The 27224-nt window shown below is 41.5% G+C and overlaps 1 protein-coding gene across 1 annotated transcript in view; it reads left to right on the top strand.

Moving 5' to 3' along the window:
* Positions 1 to 27224, top strand: part of Ptdss1 (phosphatidylserine synthase 1) — a 60240-nt gene that overhangs the window by 11596 nt on the left and 21420 nt on the right. Inside the window, exons 2-6 of the mRNA XM_026383114.2 lie at positions 862 to 953; positions 11456 to 11500; positions 14570 to 14694; positions 21685 to 21843; positions 25179 to 25330. Coding sequence (XP_026238899.1) covers positions 862 to 953; positions 11456 to 11500; positions 14570 to 14694; positions 21685 to 21843; positions 25179 to 25330 — 573 coding nt within the window. The remainder of the gene's footprint in view (positions 1 to 861; positions 954 to 11455; positions 11501 to 14569; positions 14695 to 21684; positions 21844 to 25178; positions 25331 to 27224) is intronic.

Raw genomic sequence — 27224 nt, 5'->3', positions numbered from 1 at the left:
CATATACCTTACTATATGCCAGGCTCTTGGAATACAGGTGAACAATTTCCTGTGCCTCAGAAGTTTGCTTCCAAAGGAAAGAAAAGTCACACAAAAACTCAAATGGGATTATTCCAGTCAGTGGGCTTATGGGAGCAATGAACACAGGAACATGTTAGAGATGACCAGGCATGGGAGTGTAGGGATGCTCATCTCCTTTCTTTATAATTCTGCTTCTGATCTGATTTTAAATCTTATGTTTTGTTTTCTCTTGATTTTCCTTTAGTTATTTTTAAAAATTTTCTTATTATCCAGCATTTCTCCCCTTCTTCATGCATCTCAGGTATCTATTTTTAAGAATAGATATATCATTTTATTGCATTGCTTTCTTATGATCTTTTGCCTCCTTTCTGATTCCTGAAAAATGTCTTTGCCACATTCTATATCATGAGGATCATCTTTAGCTACTCTTAAAGCCAAAAACCAAAATAAACTTTAGGTTTTGGAATTTTATTATTATTATTATTTTTAGTAACAGTGACGTTTAAATGCTTGTCTGAGTAGAATTGTGTTGCTTTGTAAGGTTGCCAGTTGTCTTTTGGGTTTTTTTTTTTTTTTTTTTTTTGAGCTGGGGATTGAACCCCAGGGCTTTGTGCATGCATGGACACTACCTCTGAGCTACACCCCACAGATCCCAATTCTCTTGTAAGAATTGGACTTTATTATAAGATTTGTGATTTTAGGGAATACTAGTGAATAGTTATATGAGTGTGCAATGACTTTGCTGGGCAAAACAAAGTAGTCTCGCAGTGTTTACCATGTGGAGGCATACTCCTTTAGGTTTACTATTTACATCTGAAAATGTTGTTTTTCTATTTTCAGGGATGACTCTGTTCCAGAGGACAACATCTGGAGAGGCATTCTCTCTGTCGTTTTCTTCTTTCTTATCATCAGCGTATTAGCTTTCCCCAATGGTAAGTGATGTCATATGTTATCATATTTCACCTGTGCATTGGGTCCTTCTAGCTTTTTTTGTTCTTTTGAGATGTGGATCATCTAAAAGATGAAACTAGACGCCAGAGTAAAAAGTAATCTGGTTTTTGTATAGTAGTTAGGAGCACAGGCAGACTGCCCATTTTGCTACTGTCTAGCTCTGTGGCCCTAAAGAAACCCCCTCATCTCTAAGGGTGCTTCAGTTTCTCTTCTATATAAAGGGGATACTAGGGAGAAACTGTTGTGAGGGTGAGCTAAATGAGTGTATATATATTTTTAAATTTTTTCCTTAGTTGTTGATAGATCTTTATTTTATTTATTTATATGAGGTGCTGAGAATCAAACCCAGTGCCTCACACATGACAGGCAAGTGCGCTACCGCTGAGCCACGCACAGTCCCAGCCTAAATGAGTACATGTTAAACACTATGTATTAGTTTGTTTTCCATTGCTACCACAAAATATCTGAGGCTACAGACTTGATGTAGCATAGTTTTGGAAGTCAAAGGTCCAGACAACATGGTGCTTTCTCTGATCAGGGTCCCCTTGACTTCACATTATGGCAGATGGCATCCTAGTGGGAGTACTTGTTAGAGGGAGAGATCATATGGTGAGACAGGTAGCTTGAGAGACTGGGGAGGGGCCCGATTTGTCTTTTATAATAACCCTTTGAAGAGAACTAACCTCGAGGACCCCAGAGAACTACATTAATTCTTTCTCAGGGCAGTGCCCTAGTGACTTCCCACTGTGCCCCACCTTTTAAAGGTTCCACCACCTCTTAACATTGCCACACTGGGACCAGGCTTCCAGCACATGAACCCCTGAGAGACAAACCACATTAAACCATAGCACACTGAACAGTGACTGACGATTATAAGTCCTTGATAGTTGTCAGCTATTGTTTTTGTTATTATTTTTATTATTATCAGCTGAGTCATACAATACTGAGTTCCTATTGAGTTACTCTTTTTTTGCTAAGGACAGGGTCAATGCTGTAATGAGTATTACTTAAGCACAACTCTGCTGATTATGCATTTGAAGTGTGATTTTTATCATAGAAAAAACAATAATTTAAAAAAAATTTTTTTAGTTGTAGGAGGACATGATTTATTTATTTATTTATTTATTTATATGTGGTGCTAACGGTTGAACCCAGTGCTTCACATGTGTGAGGCAATCGCTCTACCATTGAACCACGACTTCAGCCCCAGAAAAAAAGATAATTATTAATGGTGAATTTTATTTCCTGCTCATCATGAGTATAGAGAGAATGAGGGAAAGACTTTGTTTAAAAAATATTTGTTGCTGGGTGCAGTGGCACATCCCTGTAATCTCAGCAACTTAGGAGGCTGAGGGAGAAGGATCACAAATTCAAGTCCAGCCTCAGCAACTAACAAGGCCTGAGCAACTTAATGAGACCCTGTCTCAAAATAAAAAGTGAAAAATAAGGCTGGAGATGTGGCTCAGTGGTAGAGCACCCAGGGTTCAATCCCAAATCCAAAAAAAAAAAAAAAAAAGTTTGTTCTTTAGTCGTGTTTCCAATTGATTCATACCTTTCTTCTGAATTGTTCCTTATAGTTGCTTTTTTTTCTTATTCCTGAAAGAGGTTCCTAGAATATTTTGTCCATGTTCCTTGTAACCATTTATAAATGCTCACTCCTGTATCTGATATTTTAAAAGTACTTCAGTCTTTCTTATGGGTTTTGTTCCAGGGGCCAGTTTGGGTTTTAAATGTCATGCTTCTGGATGCATTTTGTCTCTAGCCTTCTATGCTGTTCAGTAGATTGATGTGTAATATGGGAAGCTCATCGTGAATGTTACTAAATGCTATCTTGAAATGTTTCATGGTGAGGCCTCAGGCCTCCCAAGATGGTGACTGTGGAATTTTGTTTAATTGTTTTGCTTCTCTTATGAAGCACTGTGTTTATAAGAACGTAGCGAATTTTTGCTGGTAACAGCAATTGAGCCAGTAAAACCATGACTCTGAATTTCTTAAAGAATGATTTGTTCTAGATGGCCAAGGTATTTAGGAGCTGAATTTAACTTTCCAACCACTCAAGCTTTTAAATTAAATTTCTTTTAGATGAAAACCTTTCACCACATAGAAACCTACATCTTATTCAAATATGACAAATATAGCTTGACTTTTCCATGATGATTGATGTTTCTGAAAAAGCACAATTAAATTAGGAGGACATGAAGATAAGGTGAACCTTGTCGACCTTCCTGTAGAATTTGCTAAGAAAATTCTCTACTGTCAAACAGCGTTTTGGTGATTTACCAACTTTCTTTTCCATCCAGTCTCCAACATACAAGATCTTAGACTTTTAGGTTTAAAAGGAGAACTTGGACATTACATAGCCCATCCTCTCCCTTAAGAATGCCATGTTGTAGAGTGACAGATGTGGCCAGCTGCAAGTGGTTTCCCTGAGATCTGGAATCAGCCTTTTCTACAAAGGGTGGCATAAGAGTACAGCTCAAGGCAGGGTGATAGTGACCTCCTCTCAGATCAGATTTTGACATAAGGCTAAGCACCAGAGCCTCCAAGAAAGTTTTGGAGCCTCAGAAGCATGAACAGTTGACTTCAGGTAGCGATGACCCCTCGGCCTTTCCACCCTCTGTCCCATGAAGGCCTGCTGCCTATTCTCTGTTGTTGGTCTGTGGCACTTTGTTATTGGTCTGTGCCCATTTTCCTATATTTTTCTTATTTCTGTGTCCCTGTCTTATCTCTCTTTTCCATGTGGGCCCAGCAGAGCACATTCATACATGTATCCTCAGGAAACTCATGAGTCCAGTGGTGTCAGTTCTGTTTTCCAGTCTTTGCTTTCCTCATCCAGTTTATCTGTTGCTTAGTTCTCAATGGTTATTTCTGTGTGACTTGAGGGTTCCTTTTTTCTTTCTATTTCTAAATTCAGAGCCATTTTAGAAGTTTGAGGACTATAAAAGATAGTATCTCAATAGCCCCAATTTTATAGCCATCCCTTTGATGAAGCTGCAGCAGGAGCTGAGTACCGGGGCTTCATTCACAGATGTTTTTTTCATGTCACCCATGGCACTGAAGTTCAGGGCCTTAAATCTATATTTGAAGTAATATTTCATGTGATTTTTGCTGTTTAGTCTTCCATTTCCTGATGAAGGCTTCTCATCTTCAAAGTTTCCTGAGCCTGTTTAGTCTCTCATTGTGGGGTGTGCTTTAGTGTTGATTGTGGAAAGACCAAACTGTCAGCTTGCCTTATGCTGTTTGTCCTGTGCTTATTAACCCAGCTGTGTGACAAAGGAAGGAGGACCCACGGAGCTCTTGTAGTTCAACCTGCTCAGATTACAGATGAGAAAGTTGAAACCCAGGTTATTCATCCATGGAAGCAACCTGGCCGCTCAATGTCAGCCTGGTATGAGGGGCCTAGCCCAGCGTTTTTCTTCTTCAGGGCTTCTCTAGTCTTAGCTCATATTAGATCCATTGTGAGGTGTTTTACCTCTGACTTCCTATGTAATGTGTTTCTGTCTCCTTCTGTCAGTCTCTGGCTTTTCCTTTACCCCAGACTGGGGTCTGTACCCAGTGTGTTTTGGATCCTGCCGAAGGGGTGGAGTGGGGTCCATGACTAGCAAAAGCTAGCATATTGATCCAGGTCTTGCTACTTCCTCCTTTTTCTACTCTGTTCCTATCTTTCTATCCTTTTCCCTCCACCACTCCTCTGTAGCCTAACTAAGCTTTCAGATATATTGAGAAAAGAACAATGGCAGCTCATTATTCCATGTAGTAGAAATTGGGACATTAGTTAGGTGTCTTAGTCCTTAAATGTTGCTATGTTGGAATACCTTTTATAACAAAAAGAAATTCATTTTGGCTCTCAGTTCTGGAGGCTGGAAGTCCAAGATTGGATGGCCACATCTGGTGAGGGCCTCATTCTTCTTGATAACTTGGTGGAAGTTGGAAGGGCCTGAAGGGACAAGTGGAAGAGACAATAGAAGGGGCAGCCTGGCTTCCTAACAACCAACTCTTGTGTCATGGTAACTAATCCAGACCAGTGAGAGCAAAAACTCACCCATTCTCAGTCCTCAAGTGGCATGAATGACCCCACCTGCTCTTGAGGGCCCCTCCTCCCAACACTGGAATGGAAATGGAATGGAATGCAATGGAATTTCAACATGAGTCTTGAGGGGACAAGTGGCATTCAAACCACAGCATCAGGGAAAGGAAGACATCAAGGCACACATCGTGTGTTTAGTTTGTTTCCTAAAGATCCATTTATTCACACTTTACATAAGATTAGTAGGAATAGACATTTTCTACATAAAAGAATGTTATTGAATATTAATCAGACATAGCTTTGGGAGGTGCCAGTGGAGGTGGAGGGGAGCTGGCAGGGCCACAGGGAAGAGTTGCTCCTGAGCTGCTCCACTGTCCCCTGAGTGCCAGCTTTCACCTTTGTGGCCTTTCCAGGAGCCATCATGCTGAATGACCACTGCTCTGATTGGAATATACCTTCCTCTTCTAGCTTCAGGCATGTTACCTTATTTTCTGTTCTCCCCACTCTTAGCACATGTTTTCAAATTAAGTGATGAAAACTAGTGAGGGAAATGGAGCCCAAAATTTGCCTTCTCTTTGAAAGGCTGCTCTGGGGAAGTGTCTGCAGTGGACAGCATGCCCAGTTTGAGTGTGTTTTGGCAACTTCTAAGGCATTTATCCTTGACCTAGTAAAGGCTGCCCTGCATGTTTACGTCTAGGCCTAAATTTGATTATGACCATGTGTCTCAGGTCGCCCGTGTGAGTTCATGGGTGCTATCTATGTAGAACTGGTCAACTTGGACGGGAGCCCTGTGATTCTCTTTGTAGAGTCTAAATAACAAAAAAGGCCCTTGGCTTTCTCCGTGGGGTTTTATAGCAGTCAGGATATTTTTTGGCTTTGGGTAGTAGACTATTCACAATTCTTTAAACAATTAGGAAAATGTTCGCTTTCTTATATAACAAGAAGTTTGAGATAGGAAGACTCTGAGCCTGGCTAGTTGAGCAGCTTAGTGGCATGGGAAGACCCAGGGTCTTCATCTCTTCTCTTCTGCCATCTGCAACGTGGTGGTCCTAGCCTGGGCCTCTTTGCTCTCTTGTTCTTATGCTGACATAGCAGTGGGCAGTGTCCAGCAAAAGAAGACATCAATTCTTGGGTGTCTTTTATTTAATAGAGAAGACACCTTTCTAGAAGTCCACTAGCACACTTGTTCATACATCTCTTGGACTAGGATTGGGCCACATGCCTCTTCTCCAGCCAATTCTGAGGACAGGAATTTATAGAGCCCAGAGAAGTGCATATTCAATAGATATTTATTGACTGAAAAATAGCAAAGGACCAGCATTGCCTCCATTGGCTTAAAATTCACCCCTGAGTTAAGTGGAAGAGAAGTGGGTACTTAAAATTTCATTAGGCAATCAGCAGAATATATGGTAGGATTAGGCTTCAGGGTTCCTTCCTATTGCTGAAAGAAGACTGGCAGGAAATGCCCTGAGGGGAGGAGAATTGCCTGCTTCAGGCTTCTCTCTCCAGCCACCTTTTTTTCCCCTTCCATTCTCCTTTATCTCCCTTTGGCTCTTTAAAAATCAAATGCTATCTCCATCCCATTATAGGAAATGACCCTCAAGTGCAAGTGTAATTTTAACTCTACCCCCATGTCACTAGAGTGACACTTAGAAGCCCATTTAAGTCCATGGTCAGCCCTGAGATTTCTTTCAGTTGGTGACCTTCTGGTGTGCTTTTCCAGCTTCCCAGAGCTCTCTGGGGCCAGTCATCCCTGCCCACCCAAACCAGCCAACCTTGTCTGTACCCCCAGTGCCTGGCTCACAGGCTTCTCTCAGGAAATATATGTTGAATTAGGAAATGAATTCTCTTGGGAAGAAGGTCGAAGAAGTAGCTTCTTCTCATCTACAGGAGAAACATCATTCAATGCTTCTGAACGGTATCTGGAGGAGCATAAAATACAAGTGTTTCCTGATTGTCCTGAGTTTGTCATTCCAGGTGTTCTCTGCCTCATTTGACTTCTTTAAGCTGAGCTCATGCTAACCTCATCTTGACAGTTTCAAAGTGATCCAGAAGATTTGCTGTCTTCTACTTTAAAAATAAAAAGAAGTTCCTCTTTCCACCATTCTGTCTCCTGCTTCAATACCTTTTCATTTTTTATTAATTCTTAGGTTTGAAACTTGCTTAAAAATCATTCTATGCTAGGTTTTTCTAAAAGAATTTAAACTTTAATAATCATCTAGAGAAGAAGCAGACTTAGAGGGCTTGCCAGGGGGCCTCTGGCCTGAGGATACAAATGTGTCACTGTTAGACAGGCAACTTCTGATTTTCATTAAAAGAATTAAAACTTCCCTGAGGTGCAGTCCCTTGAATTTAATTATTCATAGCTGTAACTGTTTCTGGTAAGTCAAGCAATGATCCTATTGTATAGTTTGTGAGCTGGATTTTTAAATGCTAGTTATTCTTATGACAAAGGCCATTTGACCTTGGTTTCTTTTGAAATGAAGCTTGCCTTTATTATCTGATTGAAAATTACATATTCTAGATGGAGAGGTTGATAAAGAAAACAAAACACAATCCAGAAAAAAAAAAAAAAAAACAGAATTTGTTTCTGCATCACTGCCCTAAAAAGCCTTTCCCATTGCTCCTGCACAGCTGAGAAAATGAGCAACCTAACCAAAGGTCCTCACTTTTGCACAAAGCTTTGATGAAGTCAGAAAGAAAGCACAAACTCCCCTTTGAAAGCTCATCATGAGGCGGAGACCTCCTAATAATCTCAAAACCATAACAACAGTCAGAGGGAGGAAGAGAAAACTTCAGTAGATCACTGAGGAAAGACTGTAGGGAAGCCAGGTTTGTGGCAGAGGCTCTGAGATAAAGTCAGTGTTCACAAGATGCCCTAGAAGTACTGGTCTACCTGGGCAGGCAAATGCTGCAGAGTGCGTGGCTCCTCCTGTGCATTTACCCTGCACTCATAGGATCTTCAGATGTGACTTAATAAAAGTATCCAATGTGGGTGACATACTGAGCCTAGGTATCAAGGTTCACAATATAGAAGACCAACCAGCCTCATCCTGGACTTCATTTTTTAAGTGCTATTAAGGTCTTGGTGGTAAAGATGATACTATTATTGCTATTTAGTATTAGTGGTATTTAGTAGCAATAAAAAATTTTATCACTTTAAAAACTTCAGTGCTTTTAAAGGCAGTGGGCAGTTATGATATGCCTCACATCTTTAGGGAAGGCAGATTCGATGACTGAAATAAAGCCTGGACTGGGTTTTGTTATATCCAAAGGCCTTTGCTTATTCTTTATAAGCAAAATCCCTAGTAATTCCCACCTACCTTGTCAGGACAGTCCCTGGATTACATTTCTAGAGGCATCCCTGCCCTTTAACTGGTTCTACCTATTCTCCCTGATATCACTTATGGATTTCATATTGTTAAAGCAAAGACATGTGAAGCCCTCCACTGCCTCCTTCCCTCTAAGGGCTCCAGCTCAAAGCTCTCTTCTCTCCTTTCTCCCCCGGCTCTGAAACCTTTCTGGCCCAAACCCTTGGCTTCTGCTTTCTCTTTTCCTGTGCTGATCTGTTCTGTGGAGTTTCTAGGGGCAAACAGGTACTTCCTACCACTCAGCCTGCTAACAGGGTAGAACCTGGCAGCTCAGGTGGAAAGCTGAGAGGTGCATGACCCCGGGCAAGTTTCCCATGCCAGTGTCCTTATCTGCACAGTGGGAGTGATGGTGGCACTCTCATCACGCATTCATCAGGACAACTTGGAGATCACTTGAGGGGAATGTTTCATCCCACAGCCTGGTGCTTGGAGCATGCTCACAAAAGCACTGCTGACTTGACACCATTTTTTTTTTTTTTTTTTTTTTACTTTAAATGTTGATTAGTCATGGAATTCTGTGCAAGCCAAATAACAGGTCATAAAATTTTGAGTTGTATCTTACAAGAGGAAATCATGGAAAAAGCTATGGTCCCCATGTTACATCCAGAAGGTCACTTTAATGGTATTGAGGAAGTAATATTTGCAAGCCAGGCAGCCACCATAATATAAAAGCCATTTATGGTGACCAGTCAAAAGCCATCAGCCAACATAATTGAGGAAGAACATTTGGACGAGAAAATTGCTTAAATGAAGGCAGTTTTAGCCACCATTTTCCTAATGACTTCTGATGAAAAGCTGGAAGGGGTTTCTGGCTTATATGCTTTCCTGTGATTTTCTGAAAAAGAAGCAGTTGATTAAAAAGCAATTCCTTCTTATTTGGGCCCTCACCCCAAGAACTTAGAAGAAATGATTTGAAGACACTTTTTCAATACATCCCTAACCATCCAAGTGCTCACTACTGCAATCCAAAACCCAAGAACCAAGTACCTCTGTCTGTCGTGAACCCACGCACCCTCTGAGTTGTGCCTGTCTAAACTTGGGAAGGATGGTGGGGTATACTTGTAACTGATTTTCATCATATGAACTTGAATTCCTCAAAGGAAAGAAGTTCAATTATGTTTCAATGTAATCTTTTTAAGATTTCATTGAATTGCATTGAAACATAATTGAACTACTTCTGCCTCCTTCCCTTCCATCTTCATAGATGATTTTAGAAGAAATTCCAGAATAAAAATAACAATGCAGTTTTTGCCTTAGACAAGATTCATGGTTGTAAGCAAAAGTACTGACTCTGCTCATTAAAGAACCAGTTAAAAAATATGAACTGGTTCGCAAAGCGAGGTGTGCTTAGAAACCAGGCCCCAGGCCAAACTTCTAGGAATAGGCATTGCACCCAGAACTGTTCTAAGGACAAGTGCTCAGCCAGCTTTAGCTGTACTCTGCCACACTATCATTTCTGCAGTGGACGCTAATGAAATTTACTGCCAGGGCCCCCAGGGTATCCCCCATGGGGCTTGCACTGCCTTGCTACTGCCCCTGCTTATAGGGTCAGAGACGGGAGAGCTCTGCACACCCCACCCCCCATATGATCACCTGAGGCCAAGTCCAGTCCAGGTGCACCTGAAGACGAGCCCTAGCTATAGAAGTCTGGGAAACAAGCTCTGGTGTCTCTCTGGGCATGTGGGAATCATAACATTGGCAGTTCTCCAAGAATAGGAAGACTATTCAAAAGGTATGAGAGCCCTAAACAGGATCAGTGCCTACCAGAGCAGTGGTGAATCGATTTAGTGGATCAGGGCCAGGCCTGTAAAGGTAAAATTTCTAAGCTGATTCTAAACTGCAAGGCCTGGGTTAAAAAGTAAAAGACTAGGTATTGTTAAAATTCCTCTGCTACCCCCAGAACCTGTAATCCCTGTAGCTGTTAGGACAATACCCGAACTGCCCAGTAAATATCCCCACTGTTTCCACTGGTTGTTTAATAACCTGGGATTCTGTGTAGTATGTCACGTAGTCCTTTAGGCCCTAAAACCAATCAGTTTGAATGTGTACCCCACTTAGAAGTGACCAATCACCCCCATCCAGCCTGTTCCCGCCAGTGAATGTACTAATCATGTCTCAGAGTTGTTGTTCAATTTTCCCGCACCTCATGATGACTTGTTCTGATGTATGCAAAGCCCCTCGCCCTTCCCAAAAAGTGTACTTAAGCTCTGCTTGACCTCTGCTCTGGGCTCTGGGCTGCTCTATCTTCCTGAGTGAGCCTGGAACCTCAGCATGCTGAATCAATAAATCCCTTTTGCCAATTGCATGAAGCCAGTCTCTTGTGTAGTCTCTTCCTCCGACGCTTCGCCTGACCCTTACAAGCCAAATAGTTATTCAGCTTTCCCTACCCCACCCTACCACTTCATCTTCAATAGAAGAGAAAGTATTGGTGTATCATTTGAGTAAGGCTGTTTTGTCCTTTTGTGAAATTTGTTTCAGTAGTGTGCAATCTAACTGAACTGGGTTGCCATGCGAGAGGTGTGTTGGTGCCACAGGTCATTGTCAAAAGTCCCTGTACTAATAGTGCTCACAGAGTTTGTTTTCAAAGCACAGTGTTTCTTCTCTCATTTTCATTCTCTCTCACTTACCCACTCTCTCTTATACGGTCACATTGTGAGCGTGCAGTGTGTGTGTGTTATACACACACAGAGCTCGATTTGTCCTAAAAACCTTTTTCCCTGACTTGGGGGCAGTTGGGAGATGTGATGGTACAATATGTATTACACACACTCAAATGTCAGCCTGGTGACCTCTTCACTGTGACAACATCATTTCCCAGGAAATTATGTTCTCACTCCTAAAGGACAAAGCTTAAAAAAAATCTTTGTTACGAATGGTGCCTGGGACAACCATGGTAATAGATGAAATGTGGGTAAAAACATTTCAACCTAAACTTTGACCTTAAAGTGTTTATGTAGGTGGAGGAAAGAAAAAAAATAAAACAGTAGAGAGCTTTTTATTACCTACACGTAGAATGCAACTCTTTCTTTAGTTTTCTGCTGTTTCAAACCACTTTTCACCCTAACTTCATGTCTTCTCTCTGCAGGTCCATTTACCCGACCTCATCCAGCATTATGGCGAATGGTTTTTGGTGAGTTCTATTAGTAAATGGTCAAAATATATTCTAATCTTTTTTTCATGTATCATTATAGCAACTTGACTTTCTACATTCTACTTTCTAACCATTCCACAGTTAAGACTTTATAAAAATTTTTACTCTTTTGGTGTTCCTGGTACAAATTTTTTCTTAAACATCCTTGACATAATATAAAGCACTGACGGTGGCTTAGATTCTTGAACAGGTGAGTGCATTCCCCTCCACATGCCCCCTCCTAGAGTTGCTGTCTCTTGGTTTGCCTGGGATTTGGCTGAAGCAAACACCACTAGTTTTGCATGAGCATCCTCTCTTACCCGGCTGAAGTGCATCCTGTCAGCACGTTTGTCCTGACTGCATCCAGGAGTGATTGGATGCCTGGCAATTCAATGTCTTTGATGTTATTAGTGAGAAAGAAAATGAAAAAGGAGGAGTATTCTGACTGAGAGCCCTGATATGAACTAAAGCTTATTGATTATCATTTAAAAATTAGGTATCTTAATTTACTTGATTTTGTGGTTCAAAAAGTCAAATCACCTGAGCGAATTTAATAAAGCTTCAAAACTTAGGGTGTTTGACTTCGTGTTGTCTAAATAAAACATCAAATAACTTTTTTTTTTTTTTTTTTTTTTAGGTTTAGGAAATGTAATTTGTGTAAAAATGTAAAAGCACTCTGAAAATTGATAATTTTTCTAAAGGTTGTTTTTTTCGTTTATTTTTTTCTTTCACCCTTCAGAGATCATAGGTAATTCTTTATCCTCTGAATTTAATGGTGAACTTTTCACTCAGCAACTGTTCGTGGAGTGTGGCTTTGTGACAGGCACTGTCCTGGCCCTGAGGCCACTGAGGAGAACCAGTCAGTCAGGAGCCTGCCCTGGGGAGCCTCACCCTCCAGTTCAGGGAGGAGAACAGCTGTAGTGAATGAACTATTAAATCCGTAATCACCATCAGCGGTCACTCAGTAAAAGTTAGTTAGTCTCAGGTGAGGTGACAGTGACTGGGTGGGCTCCTCAGCTTGAGCACTGAGGGGAGGCCCGAGGGAGTGATACTTAATCTGAGACTCTCGAATATAAAGAGAGATCTAACTCTGCAGACATCTGAGGTTGGGAGACATTCCAGGCAAAGAGAAAGGCTGCCAAAGTGCCCCCCCTCACCAGCTAGAAAGGTGGTATGTTCCAGGCCACTGTGCCCCAGTGCAGTGGGCCCAGGGGGAAGAGTAAGAGAAATCACAAGGTAGGATACAGATAGATGCATTCAGGGCTCATGGGCCAGTGTACAGGGGATGGGGCAAAGGGCACTGGGAAATCTAAGGAGGCTTTTCCCAGAGGAGCAACATGGCTATATTTACATTTTTAAAAAGCCAGTCCTGAGCCAGGTACAGTGGTACAAGACTGTAATCCCAGCGACACAGGAGGCTGAGGCAGGAGGATTGCAAGTTCAAAGCTCGGCCTCAGTAACTTATCAAGGCCCTAAGCAACTTAGCTACCTCAAAATAAAAAATAAAAAGAGCTGGGGATGTGGCTTGGTGGTTAAGTGCCCCTGGGTTCAATAAATAAATAAAAAGCCACTCCTGGCTGAATCTTCCTTACATTCCGTGGACTTAATATTACTGCTTTAAATTCTAAGTTATTTTCACATTGTTGGGCACATCTGAGAGTTTTGTTTTCCCTATTTCAATGAATCATTGTAGGTAATGAGCAGTTTTATTTCTCACCCAAGAGCTTTTCTGGAACATGGGGCCCTTGAAAATCTGTCGAGATCATTGACCCTTCCCCAGTACAAATTCTTATATACACAATTTTGCTTATCAGTGTTGGGGGATTCACAGAACTCAAAAGTCCAACCAAGAAGTCCATTTAAAGAGTCCCTGTGTCACAGATCATTTCTCCCTGTCTTAAAATAATTATTTCGAAGGGATTATTATTTTAAAGGGTGTAGTGGGGGGTCATTTAAGGCGAAAATTTGTAAAAGTGTCTGGTATGTAAGTGCACACCTACGACAGCTCTAAAAACAACATGCCTAAAAAATGTATGTTCCCTGGGTCTGGGATGTATGCATGTGGGTCACCCTGCTCCTCAGGCCTCTGTGAGCTCCCCGAGGGCTGGAGAAGGTCTGATGGGTGGCCTGGTGCTGCTGTGCTTAAGTAGATTCCATGCCTCTTCAATAAGCCTCAGACCTGTTCTTTGAAATGGTTCATTGGAGATTATTTCTGAGCCCCGTTTAGGTGGACATTGTGACCCAAGGTCATTTGTATCACAGTGTTCAGATGTCCTACTTCAACGTTTTAATTTTAATGGTTTCAACAGAAATAAAAGACAGTGTCCCAGTGGTTGGTTTTTAGTTCTTTCTAAAATGTAGTATAATACATAGGCTTTTGCCTTCTTAAAATGTTTTACTGGCTTTTCTTTTTTAAACGACATATTGTGGTTATTGGAATGGCAGTTAGACTATGATGTGACAGTAAGATAATGCCCACAAGGACTAAAGTCTCAGAGAAGTGTCCCTGGGCTCCTTCATACCTCACCTGGAGTACAAAAGTGGTCCCCAGCCTGGGATTCCACTTAAGCCGGACCCACTTCCTGTCCACTCAGTTGCTTCGGAAAATATTACCAAAGTCATTTCATTTCTTCCCATTTTCCTTAAAAGAAAAATCAGGAATTCTTGCCATAGCCTCAGAGCCCTGCCTTCACTTCATTGCTGCTGGCTCTGATCCTTTCTGCCAGCACCCAGCCACATGTGGGTCCTCGACATCTCTCTCCAGGGACCTATTTTTTGCTCTATCTGAACATCCCACACACTCCCCCACGCTCTCTCCACACACCCTTTGGCAGCCAGTCCTTCAGGGCTCAGCTAAAGCATCATTTTCTCAGAGACAGTTTTATTGACCTCTCTTAATATGAGTTAGGACTGTCTATAAGACTTCCTTGCCAAAGAGCATACCAGACCGTGATAGGCGTCTTGACAGTCTGTGTTACAATGTTAGTGCAGGTTTTGACAAATAGCCATTCAAGGCTAATGTGTACTGTGCATCTCTCCTAAACTTGAACCTGTTTTTGTTTCTGTCAGGACTCAGTGTGCTCTACTTCCTGTTCCTGGTATTTCTCCTGTTCCTGAATTTCGAGCAGGTTAAATCTCTGATGTATTGGCTAGATCCAAATCTTCGGTATGCCACCAGGGAAGCAGATATCATGGTATGTACTCTTCAGTAACCCAGTAGAGAAGTTAGTAGAGTCTTAGGGATAGGGGATAGTAGATTTCACATTTTAAGTTGTTCCTTTTCTTATTTCCTGAGTAGACAGAAAAAAATCCAGGACTCTGGGCAGGCCGTTGAGTTGCATGGTTTTATAGAAATTCAGGGTAATGAAATCTTCCCATGAAGCAAAAGTGTATGCTAAAGAGTATAAAGATTGTCATCAAAGAGCCTTGGGCCTGAATTCTGTCTGTCACTTGTCCACCAATGGACTTTGGGCAAAGTGCTAGTCAGCTTGTTCCCCCTTTTATAAGTTGAAAATAGTAATAGTTCTTTTGGGGAGTTGGTATGAACTAAACCAAGTTACTTTACTCATGAGCCCACCCTAGGCCTGCATGGGACCTCAGGTGCACAGGCCCTCAGGTGGCTGCTCTTTCCACCAGTGTCATCCTCAGCTCTCTGCTCTCAGCCCCTCCGCATCCAGTGCAAAGATCCTTTCCACCGGCTGGCCATGAAGGGGCCATTGTAATGATCTAGGCCATTTTGTTTGTTATTTTTATTAAACCCCACATGAAAACCTTTTATTTTTGGTTAAGACCATGCTGTATTTTGGCTTTTACTGAAGAGACTATGTGTATGGGGAAAATCAACTGTTTTTTCCTCTACACTCTCATGAACACTTCTCTAACCAGATGTGCGGGTTTCCCCCACTTCAGTCAGTTCTCCTGACATGAGTCAGGGGACTTACAGTTCCGTTCTGTTCTGACACAGCCTGGAGTTAGTCAGCTCCCACAAGTTAAGGGCTCAGTCCCACAGTACTTATCTATATTTCATATGCAAATGAAAGCCTCCATGGTCACCTGTGCTTCTGACCAGCAGCCTCAAGTAGGAGGTTGCCCCAATACTAATTTATTATGACAGATCACAGAACTAAGGAAAACACATTTCTATAGTTTACTGTGAAGCATGTGAGAGAATGAGATGAACAGCCACATGAAGAGGTACACAGGACGAGATCTGGAAGGGTCTTCAGGCAGGAGCTTCTGTCCCTCTGGGTTGGGGTGCGCCACTCCCAGCACATGGACGTATTCACCACCTAGAAGTTCTCCAGACCCCACAGTTCAGGGACTTAAGCTTTGTCACATAGACACGATTGATTATTGATTGATTATTAACATCTCCAGCTCTTCTCTCCCAGAAGATGATGGATGGGGCTATAAGCTTTAAGCCTCTGGTTGTGGCTTGGTCTTTCTGGTGCCCAGTCCCTGTTCTGGAGCCCACTAGGAGTTGCCTAATTAGAACAAAAATGTTCCTGTTACTCAGGAAATTCCAAGGGATTAGGAGCTTTGTGTCAGAAACTAGGGTCAAAGACCAAGCAAAAGATGTACCTCCCAGCCCTATTCCTCAGAAAATTATAAGGATTTTTTTTGAAAGAGCCCTGTGCCAGGATCTAGGGACCAAGACCAAAATCAATATCCCATTATTTTATACTATATGGTTCATTTCATTTTAAAAAAGGTATTTTTTTAATTAATTTATTTTTTTCTCTCTTTCCAATGCCTAATATTTGGTGCTTTTTTCTCTATTTTTTTTCTTTCCATTGCGTAAACCTAGTGGTGCTTAGGACAATGAGAATAGGCTCATGGAACATGGACATAATGACTTTGAGAAACAGGAAGTAATATAAGGGACCTAATAATAAGGTCTAAGCAATAATCGTTTCACCATGGTTGACAGTGGTCAGACCCATCTTGAAAGGGCATTTCTAAATTTTTATTTTTAACTTTCTTAAGAGACACAGTTGAAGCAAAAATAAGAATGCAGAAATAATAAGAGAAGTCTGTTTGGGGTTTTCTCACCCTAAAGAAAGAATGGCAAAACTCAGGAGCTTGTAATGATGATGATTGTGGTAGTCAGTCATCCATTACTGTAGCAAATTACCTGAGATAATCAATTAAAATGGAAGAAAGGCTTATTTTGCCTCCTGATTTTGGAGGCTTCAGTTTGTGGTCATTTGGCCTTATTGCTTGGGCCTGTGGTGAGGCAGCACATCCTGGCAGGAGCATGTGGCAGAGGAAGGTGCTCACCACTTTGCAGGTGGGAAACAGAAGAAGAGACTGGCATCCCACATTCCCCTTTTAGGCATGCCTCCAGTGACCTCCAATATCCCACAAGGCCACACCTCTTAAAGGTCCAACCACCTTCATAGCGCCAAGCTGGGGACCAAGCCTTTAACACAAGGACTTTGGGGGACGTTCCAGATCCAAACTATGACATTAATGAAAATGATGGTTACAGATGGTAATAGTGAGGATAATAACAGTTATGGAGTAGGGACTGTTTGTTTGAATAAGTCCTTTTTTGTTCACAGAAGAATTAGATTGGGAGAATGACTTATCCAATTCAATACTTTCCTAAACAACTTTTCTAGGCTTTTGAGTAAAAGTGGTCCCATTACAAAGCAAATCTGCCACAGTCTAGCTGGGCAAAATAACCGGGAGGTGACAAGCAACTTGAAGGTTGAAGCGGGAACTGCTTTATTGCAGAACAGCAGAGGTATATACCTAACTGATTACACACAGCTTGACTCAATTAGCATCATCTAGATACAGCAGTCAGCCAATAAGGAATCCCCACCATCTTAATGGCTCGGTGGCTTTGCCTCACAAACCACTCCTCCTGGCAAACTGCCAGGCGCCATCTTGACTTGGTTGTGGCCTCCAACACAAATCGACAGGCAGGCAGTGGTCCTCATTCTGTTGACCCAGCTGTCAGAGCTAGTAGAAGGAATTTTAATTGAATAATGCTCTTGACATCTAGCTTCCTTAGGAATTTGACTTCAGAGGGACATCTGAATGTCACGACTACAGTTTCAAAATAGCTGCAAGTGGCTTTTAAAACCTAGTTGTCCCGTATTGGCTAATTCTCCCCTGCCAAGCCCAGCAAAGCTGAAGTGGCTTGTGGTTCTGGCTGATGCTGCAGTGCCTCATCTTCTTTATCAGTCATTAGTTTCTTCCTTCTTAAAGTAATCGTTCACAATTATAAAGACAGGAGACAAACACTTCTGACCTCACTGGATTTGTGGAAAGAAATTCCTTTATGTGAAACCAAATGTCTTTGATTCACTGGTCCCCATTTCTTCCATTCTTTTACCCTGTACCCAGTCCTGATCGTGGCCGACTCTGGCTCATTTAAACCCTGACTCCCATTTTCCCTTAGAATTTCTTTTATAAATTGGAGCTGAGGGATCATTGAAATTGTATTAGAGGCGGTTTCTCTTCTGGACAGTTTGCTGCTTTTTAAAATATTGATTCTGGTCTGGAGGTGTAGCTCAGTGGTAGAACATATGCTTAACATGCACAGGGCTCTGACTTCAATTCCCAACACCAAAATAAAATACTAATTTTTATTAAATATGTGTTCAAAACTTGAGACAAGCTTTTTGAGAGCAGAACTTGTTTATAAATCAGTCTGTCTGCAGCAGCAGTCTTTTGTTAAACAAGTTACTATTGTCTGAGCCTTTCCCTCTTGCTGGCATACTGCTGGTGAGAGTGGGGGAATGGGAGGGGCGGGGACAGGTGGGCAAATTCCTTGTCCCTTGGAACTCAGAGTCTACAAGTAGGCACATTTAAAGGAATAACTTGTTGTCTGTTGAACCCTAAGACACTATTGATGACTTTTAAAATTTTTATCATGGAAGGCTGTAAACATGGAAGAGTAGAAATTCCCATTTACCCATCATCCAGCTTGAACATTGCCCAATCTTGTTTCAGCCCCCCATTCTGGATTATTTTGAAACAGTTCTCAGATATTAAGTTGAAAATATATGGACTCTTTTTTTTTTTAAACATAAGCACTTCATAGTCAATATATGTATTCAGGGTTCACATTTTTCCAGTTGCCAGATATAAATGTCTTTTACAACTGATTTGTTCCGAGTAGGACCTTGACAAGGTCCACACAGTGAATTTGATGTGTCTCTTAAATCCTTTTTGATCAGTAGATTCTTTGACACATTTTGTTTTTCCTTAAGGTATATTTTGTTGAATAAACCAAATTGTTTACCTCACAGAGTTTCTCACATCTGGATTTTGCAACTTGCATTTCCAGGATATCCCAAGTGTGTCTCCCTGATCCCTGCATTTCCTACACACCAAAAATTGAGTGTAGAGGCCCGGAGGGTTCCAGACTCCAGTCCAGTTCTTATGGTAGACCGCCTCATAGGTGTCAGGGGGCACAGGATGTCTGCTGTTCTGTCCTGATAAGGTTAAGATCAATCATGGGTTCAGGAGGTCAGCATCTATTCTAAGATGAACCATAAATTATAGGTATGGCTTTTGGAAGGGGAATAAAGAAGCCTTATATCTAAAGAACCATACATTTTAATACATTGAATATGCATCCTGATTCTCAAAATAATACAGTGTGAATAGGGCACACCATGGGATCCAGGAAGCACGATGCTCCCACGAGGTTGCAGCACTGTAAAGGAAAAGGAGTGGGAGCTATTAACACTTAGAGCAGTGACCTGTCATGCCAGGGATGTCAGGGAGACCATGCCAAGCACTAATGTTCAAGCTGGCCCCTAAAGGGTAAGTGGGAGTAGCCAGACACAAGGACGGGCATTACTCAGCAAGACAGCCCCTGTGGAGGCCCTGACTGGGCAGCTGGGTCAGTCAGGGGCTGAGGAGTGTGGGAATCCAGAAGTAGAGAGCCGTGCCTCAGGCTGGGAGGCTGCCAGGACCAGACTGGCTGCAATTTAGAATTTGGATGTCATTCTAAATGCCATTCAGAGCAATTACGTGATCTGTGCTGATATTTTGGAGGTTCAGTCAATACCCTGACCTGTAGTTGAGTTTGGAGACAGAAGAAAGAGTTCAGTATATCAGCTGATTTTTTTCCTGTAAATGCTAAGTGGAGCAGATGGCTGTAGACCTGGACCACGTGGGCTTGCTAATACTCCCACCCACAGATTAAGCAGGCCTATCCTCCCCTGGCCCTTTGGACAATTGTAAGCTTCTTCCACAAGGCAGGACCTGTCCCACAAGATTTCTGCATGGTTGAGGGAGCAGACAAGATCCTGTGCTGCCAGAAGGCAAATAATTTCCAAAGAGGACTTGGAATCTTTTCTTCTTTAAAGAAACCATTTCCTCCAAAGGGAGAACAGGACTGGAAGGCTGCAGTATGCATTAGTGAGATCTGTCTAGACTCAGAAGGATGTCTTATCCAACCACCGACTTCCCTGACACACACACGTAGGTGTGCTCACATGTACACACGTGCACTTTACTACATGCACATAGTATACATAGTTATGCGATTGATATGATTTATGATATTCAATATCATTTTATTTATAAAGAACTGGCTATAGGAAGCACAGGTGGACATAGGGTGACCAGTTAAACATCTTTCTAATCTTGAGTTGGAGGTGAGTGAAAGTGTGTGGAGGTGGGGACCCAGGTACTTATTATACTATCATATATACGTTTTATACACTTGAAATATTTCACAAACTTAGAAAACTACTGAAGAAGTCTGAGCAAGAAATATTAGTAACAATGAGATAGGTCAAGGGAAGAAAGTTGAAAAGGTGAAATGAATGGGACTTGGTATTTAGTTACATGTTGGGCAAGCAAGGGAGGAGGGGTGGGGTCACCAAGATCAGCCTGAGACAGTTTGCAAGGTAAGCTCAATTTGTCTTTAGTCACACACACACCTAGACACTTGGCCTCTTTCCAGGCCCTGGCTCTGGGCTGTCCTCAGTTAGAGCCTGTTCATCCTGATTGTCATGCTTATACCTGCTCGGGGCTCCTGCAGCACTATAGCCAGCCTTCTGTGTCTGTGGGTCAACATCCATGGATTCAACCAACTGCAGATCAGAAGTATTCAGAGAAAATTATTGTTCTTTTCTTGGCATTATTACCTAAGCAGCACAGTGTAACAACTATTTTCATGGCATTACATCATTTTAGGTACTTGTAGTAATTTACAGATGATTTAAAGAATATGAGAAGATCTGTGTAGATTACATGCAAATTCTGAACCATTTTACATGAGGAACTTGAGCATCCTTGAATTTTTATATCCCTGGGAAATATTAGGTCAAGGCTCTCATAATCCAATCATTTTGTCTCTAAACTTTCTTGCATTGTCTCACACATGAGCTTCAGGAGATATCTAATATTGAAACCCTATTAATAGTTAATAGGAATTTTTCCAGTTGACTGATAATAAGTCACAGGCAATAGCTTTCACTATTTTCTATTAGATTAATATGGAAAGAAAGGGTATGAAATAGGTTCCCAAGAAATGTTATATTGTCCTTTAGTTGTCATAAATATATAATATGTTCAAAACAAAAAGATGCTAAGATGAAACCAAAATTCTTACAAGTATAAGAATTTTTTAATATTTAGATTATATAGTATCTGATAGTTTTGAGCTGGGGTTTATTCCTCTTCCCATTTCTAAAGTTTAGTTCTAAACATTTAAGGCTTTACATTTTCCTCAAAATCCTATCTAACTATATCCTTTCAGTTTTGATATGCAGTATTTTTTATTATCATTGGTATTCAATTTTTTAAAGAAATTCTATTATGATTTCTTCAATCTGTGATTTTTTAGAAATGTGTTTTAAATTTCTAAATCTATTGGAATCCTTTAATTACCATTTCCATTACTGGCTTTAACTTAGTTGCTCTGACCTCAGATGATGTGATCTATGCAATGCTACTTTTTTAAGATGTGTTAAGCCTTTGAAAAATTATTTTGCTTCCTATTTTAACCCAGCATTTGCAATTCAGAGTAAAGCAGGTCTCATTTAAGCTCTAGGACTTGTTGATTTACCCAAGAATCTTGTTGTTAAAACTTTTCTATTAATGGATCAGCACCTACATTATTTGTCAGGGTCAGTTCTTACTCACTGTCTGAACCCAGAAAGCCTATAGGTTCTGGAGTTCCATTGATCGTTTCCCTTCATGTTCAACAGGAGTATGCTGTGAACTGCCACGTGATTACCTGGGAGAGGATTGTTAGCCATTTTGATATATTTGCATTTGGGCATTTTTGGGGTTGGGCCATGAAGGCCTTGTTGATCCGAAGTTATGGTCTCTGCTGGACTATCAGTATTACCTGGGAGCTAACTGAGGTAAGAAGTGGGGGTGGGGGTTCCCAGGACGAAACATTGTGTACACTTTATGTGTAGGAAGAAAAAGGTTGTCAGGTAGCAGTCAATCCATTCTCCAGCCCCCATCGTGGAATGTGTTTACACCATCCCATGAGACTCTTTTAGATCTTTGTTTAAAAAAACAAAAACTAAACAAAAGCCACCTTGTTCACTTAATTAAATGTATTTCTATCCCACCAGTCTTAAAGAGAAACAAATGAAATCAAGCGAAAGAATAAAGTGAAATTCCCAAGTGAGACACATAAATGGTAATGAGGGAAATCTGCTTAGAAGTAAACAGGTTGGTTAACCCACTCAGCTGTTTTCCAGTCTGAGACAAAAAGGTGTTCAGAAATGTCAAGGGCATCCAAAGGGGTTTTATAGCTGAAAAATGAATTTCCAATAGAGTTATTTGTCTCATTTAATTAATGAAAGAGATATACTCTTTAAAAACTATTAGTAAAATTGGGGTAACTAATTCATTATTGCTCAATTCTACATTATTATTCATCATTCCCAGAGAACAGAATTTGACCACGTGCACAGTGTATTCCTCAATGCCTGTCGTTGACCCGATCCCAACCTAGAGAAGTGTGCCAGTTAGATATGACTTCTATTACTGTAACTCTCACATCTTTGGAGACTTGGAAGTCTGAAGTCAAGGTATGGGCAGGGTTGGTTTCTTCTGAGGACTGTTGTGGAGAATCTTCTGAGGCCTATCCCACCCTCTCGCAGTTTGCTCTCCATCTTCAACATTCCTTGACTTGTAGATGCACCCTGTCTTCCTAATCAGGTGGCATTTCCCCTGTGTCTCCAAGCCTGCCTTCTTATTCTTTTTATAAGGACACCAGTTATAATGGATTGGGGGGCTCACTCCAGTCCAGTTCAACCTCATCTTAACTACATGAGCAACAGCTTCTTTTCCAAATAAATTCACCTTCTGAAGAGTTGGCATTTAGGGCTTCAGTGTAGAGATTTTCAGGGAACATAATTCAGATCATCATGACTGTGCCCAACACCTTATATGTCACCGTGAATCCTCAGGATGGACAGGGAAAGGCAGTGGCTATCTATCCACTCCCATTGTATGGAGAAGGATCCGGAGTTCTGAGCCTCACTTCCTTGGTTGAGCCAGGATACATTCCATAACCATGTTCCCGTCTTTGCCTCAGAATGCAGTCATCTTCCTAACCCAACTGCCCGGCTTTGTGTAAGGCACCAGGGTTTACCAGCTCCCTTTTCCCCTCTCACTAGCTCTCTTGACTTCTATCTTTCTTTCCTGCTCCCCAATGTCCTATGGTGCTCAGGTCCTGTGACTCTTTCTTAAACATTTCTACAGTCCAAAGGAGTCTTCTCATCCCTCTGCTCCCGCTCCTGTCTGATCGACCATGTCTCTTGTCTGAAGTGCTCGTCTTCGCACTACTTATTGCCAAATAAGTCCTTTTCAGCCCTCCACCAGATCAAGACCCCTCCTCCTAAGACCTTTTTATTGTTTGTCCCTTGCTCTTAAAATAGAATCCAGACTTCTGAGCCAGGCAGAGAGGCCCAGAGGGGACCTAACCACTGCCTCCCAGCCCAGCCCCAGTGAGCCTCTCTTTCCCTCAACCTCTGTGCTCCTCCATTTCAAAAGTCATTTGCTTTTTCCCACTAGAGCCCTTCACTTATCCTCACCACCTCTCGGTCCCCTCACCTCCTAGTCTCCTGATGCCAGGGCTCAGCTCCTAAAGAAAAATTTCCCTGCTCCTCCACTATCTGTGCTCCATTTAGATACATGGTAGGTGTGTCTTTAGCCTCCAGGGGGCAAGGCTCATGTCTCTGTCTTCCCAGACCCAGGGACTCTGCCTTACACATGGCTGGTGCATGATATTTCCATAGTGAATGAATGAAGGTGACAGCCAGCTCCTCAGACTCAGCCCCTTGGGGCCCATCTTGCCCCAGAATCTGGTACCTTCCAGAAAGCCCCTATGCTAAAGGTGTTCTCCACCATTACTTCTGTGCATAGTTTTATTCCAGCAAACACGCTGCCAGCTTCTGCCGTTTCTCTCTTCCTTATCCAAAGGCCAGTGTTCAAGTTCCACCTTGCACTTGAACCTGGGAATACACTTCAGGGGTAGTGTGAAGCCCACCAGGGTAAGAATGCAGTGATAAGCCATCACATGTAATGGCTGTCTTGTAGCTTCTCAGTGACAGATGCATCAAAAAGAAAAAGAAAAACTTCTCATGTCTGTATATTGTTTGTCGCTTACAAAATACTCTGTGGAAACTTTTAACTTTGCACTATTTATTCTATTACTCCAGAGGTTTGCGATGGCATGGAGTGTCTTTCCAGAGACTCTCTGGCCTGGGCTTTGTGATTTCACCTTCCTTCTTAGGTTGGGCCTTCACACAGCAGGGCATGCTGCTCTGGGCACAGCTAATCCACCCTTTATTTTAAATGAAACGGTTTCTAAGGAGACTTTTGTTCACCTTTTGAACACCCTTTACTACTCACCCCATCTGGACCATCTCCATCTCCATCTGCACCTCTTGAAATCAGTCATTCATGTACTGATGTTGTGACTCCAATATGTCTCCCTTCCAGAAGGCTTCCCCAGTTGCCCTCAGTCAGAGTGGATCTGCCGTGTTCCCACTGCGTTCCATTCACATCAGCTTTATAACACTTACCTCAGTCTACCTCCCTTTGTGGTCTGGAAATCTGGATGCACATCTCACCCCTCCCCTGAGAGCAGATGCTGTGGCTTACTTTGTCTCGCCACTGTGCACATGATGGGTGCCTAAAAAGGACTGTCATCACTGGGAGTTGGTCAGTGTGGGATGGTCTGGAGAGCTGTCAGTTCCCTGCATTATGTCGTCGAGATCTCATCTTTTAGCATTTGTAATTTTTCCCTCTGATTTATCTATACACCTATGGAATATTTCTGAAATTCACAGCTTGAATTCTAAAGCTGCTAATTTTGAGAACTGTACCAGCACTTTGTTGTCAGATATGAAAACTGTCTTCTTCCCTTCTCAGATCCTCGTTGTGTTGTCATCAGCCAAGGTAATTCATTGGTAATCTATTTTTAAAGAGGTGCCATTGTGTCTTTTAAAGCCCAATGTTTTAAAAAAGAGAGCTATTTGATAAATGTTGTTTGTAAACCATGTGCAATATAAAAAGCAAGAACCAGATTACAGACTGGTTATGGTGGTTTTCTCATTGTTAAGAAAAAATGCAATGACATTTTCTGAAACGATGCATTGTTAAGAGGAAATGTATCATTCTGCATGGCACCCCAGTTTTGGCTTTTTTCCCAACCTTCATCTCTTGTGTTCCTCAGCTTTTCTTCATGCATCTTCTGCCCAATTTTGCCGAGTGCTGGTGGGACCAAGTCATTCTGGACATCCTGTTGTGCAATGGAGGCGGCATCTGGCTGGGCATGGTGGTTTGCCGGTTTTTAGAGATGAGGACTTACCACTGGGCAAGCTTCAAGTGAGTCCTTCTTTTTGGATGTTAGTCACAGTGTTGTAATCTGTGTTTAATTGCTTTACAAGGAGTCATGTTTAGTGTCATCCTTGATGCCAAGGAATAAAATTTCATATCAGCAATTAAAACTCAAAATGATTATAAACCTGATTTCAAGCATCTGTCCAGAAAATGGTATCATTTACAATTTTCTCTTTTTCACTTTCTGTATTTAGAGGGTCCTAGCAGCCTCTAGATTCAAAGTGCTTCTTAAATCCATCTCTTCCTGCAGATCCCTACTGCCTCAGCCTGTAGTCTGATTCCCATCCCTACCTTAGTTGGTCCCCTGTCCCTGACGAAAACCCTGCTCACACCATTGCTTGAGTGGACTACTTCAGAATGTCAGGTTTATTGGGTCGGGACCCTATGGTGACTTCTCATGATCTTTAAGGACAAATTGTGCCTCATGGGCTGGGAGGGGAGGACCCTTCTCTATGCCTTCTCCAGCACCTGATTGCTCTGTGGCCAAAACACATTCCTTCCTCTGTACCTTTGACCCATATTCCCTAGGTCCAGGCTGCTTGTGTCCTTTTCTTTGGTGACTCAGCTCACTTGCCACCCCTTCCGGAAGCTGTCCCTGATTCTAGTGTTAAGCTGTATGCCCCTCTTCTGTGCTTCCGGGGAGGGCAGGGCATGCCACCACCCTTACTTTATTCTGCTTAGTGCAACTGGCTTCTCAGTTTATGGCAGGCACCATGCCATTGATGAGGAAGAAAGAACTGTGGTGGTGATAAGGAAAGTAGTTGTTTTCATTGTGTTTAGAATTTTGTTTATTTTCATATCATTCAGTATTCTTCAAAGCATGATTTTAAAGGGATTCTTCATATCCTGTCAGACAGAATAATCATAAAGTATTAGCCAGTTCCCTTTCCTAGTCCCTTAGTTGTTTCAAGGTTTTTGCTTTCATAAAGGCAAGAGTGAACATTCTTAGGCATATTTTTGTGTGTATCTCTGATTTTCTTATATGAATCAATTCATACTGTCACCTATTGTGTATGTGTATATTATATACACACAAACACACACACATATATTCACTGTTTTCTTCAAATTTATTTTAAACCTATGCCAATTTTGCCCCCCATAAAATTGTAGGATAATGGATTTCCAGGTTTTTTTGTTTTCTCTTTTATTGGTGCTTCTTATGGTTGAAGGATATTAACACTGTGTTGTAACTGTGACTTTATTTTCCATTTTGTTATCCCCTTTATGATCTAGTGTATCATGGATTTTTTATTTAATGTCAAAAAATTTTTTCATCTTTTTGTTCATGTAATGTTAACCCTTATTTTCTTCTAGTTTCTTAATGGTTGTCTTTTTCTTATTATAAGGAATTTACAAAATCTCATTACAAAATCTCATTTCATATTTATTTCATGTTTTAGCCTTGGACTAACCAGTTTTCCTGTCTCTTTTAGTAATCGTTCTCTCTTTGGCCACTGATTTTGACTGGACATTTTAAGGTTGGAAGGCAGTAAATAATGTGACAACATAGTTGCTGGGCTAGATGTTGCTGTAGGCAAACTGTATAAGCAGTGTCTCTGCTGAGCCTTCCATCAGGGTAGTCACTGTTATTCTCTTCATTTTAGAGGGGGCGATACTGTGGCTGGTATTTAGTGATTTGCTAAAGGACACACAGCTAGAAACAGTGGAGTCTGGATTTGTATCAGACAGATTCTTTAAACACAGCCACCTGGCTTTCCTGTTTTTATACATTTATGCTTCAAATTCAACTCTAGAATTATTTTGCCAAGAAGCCAAAATTTATAAATCCAACTATTAAAAAAAAGAAAATTCAGAGTTTTCTTATAAAACATTTAATGTATAAATGAATGTAGGTTAATTTAAATTGAATGAACCT

This window comes from Urocitellus parryii, chromosome 7, assembly GCF_045843805.1.
Source record: "Urocitellus parryii isolate mUroPar1 chromosome 7, mUroPar1.hap1, whole genome shotgun sequence".
NCBI classification, from domain to species: domain Eukaryota; kingdom Metazoa; phylum Chordata; class Mammalia; order Rodentia; family Sciuridae; genus Urocitellus; species Urocitellus parryii.
Note: the sequence above shows the minus strand (reverse complement) of the source record. Positions and strands in the feature narration are given on the sequence as shown.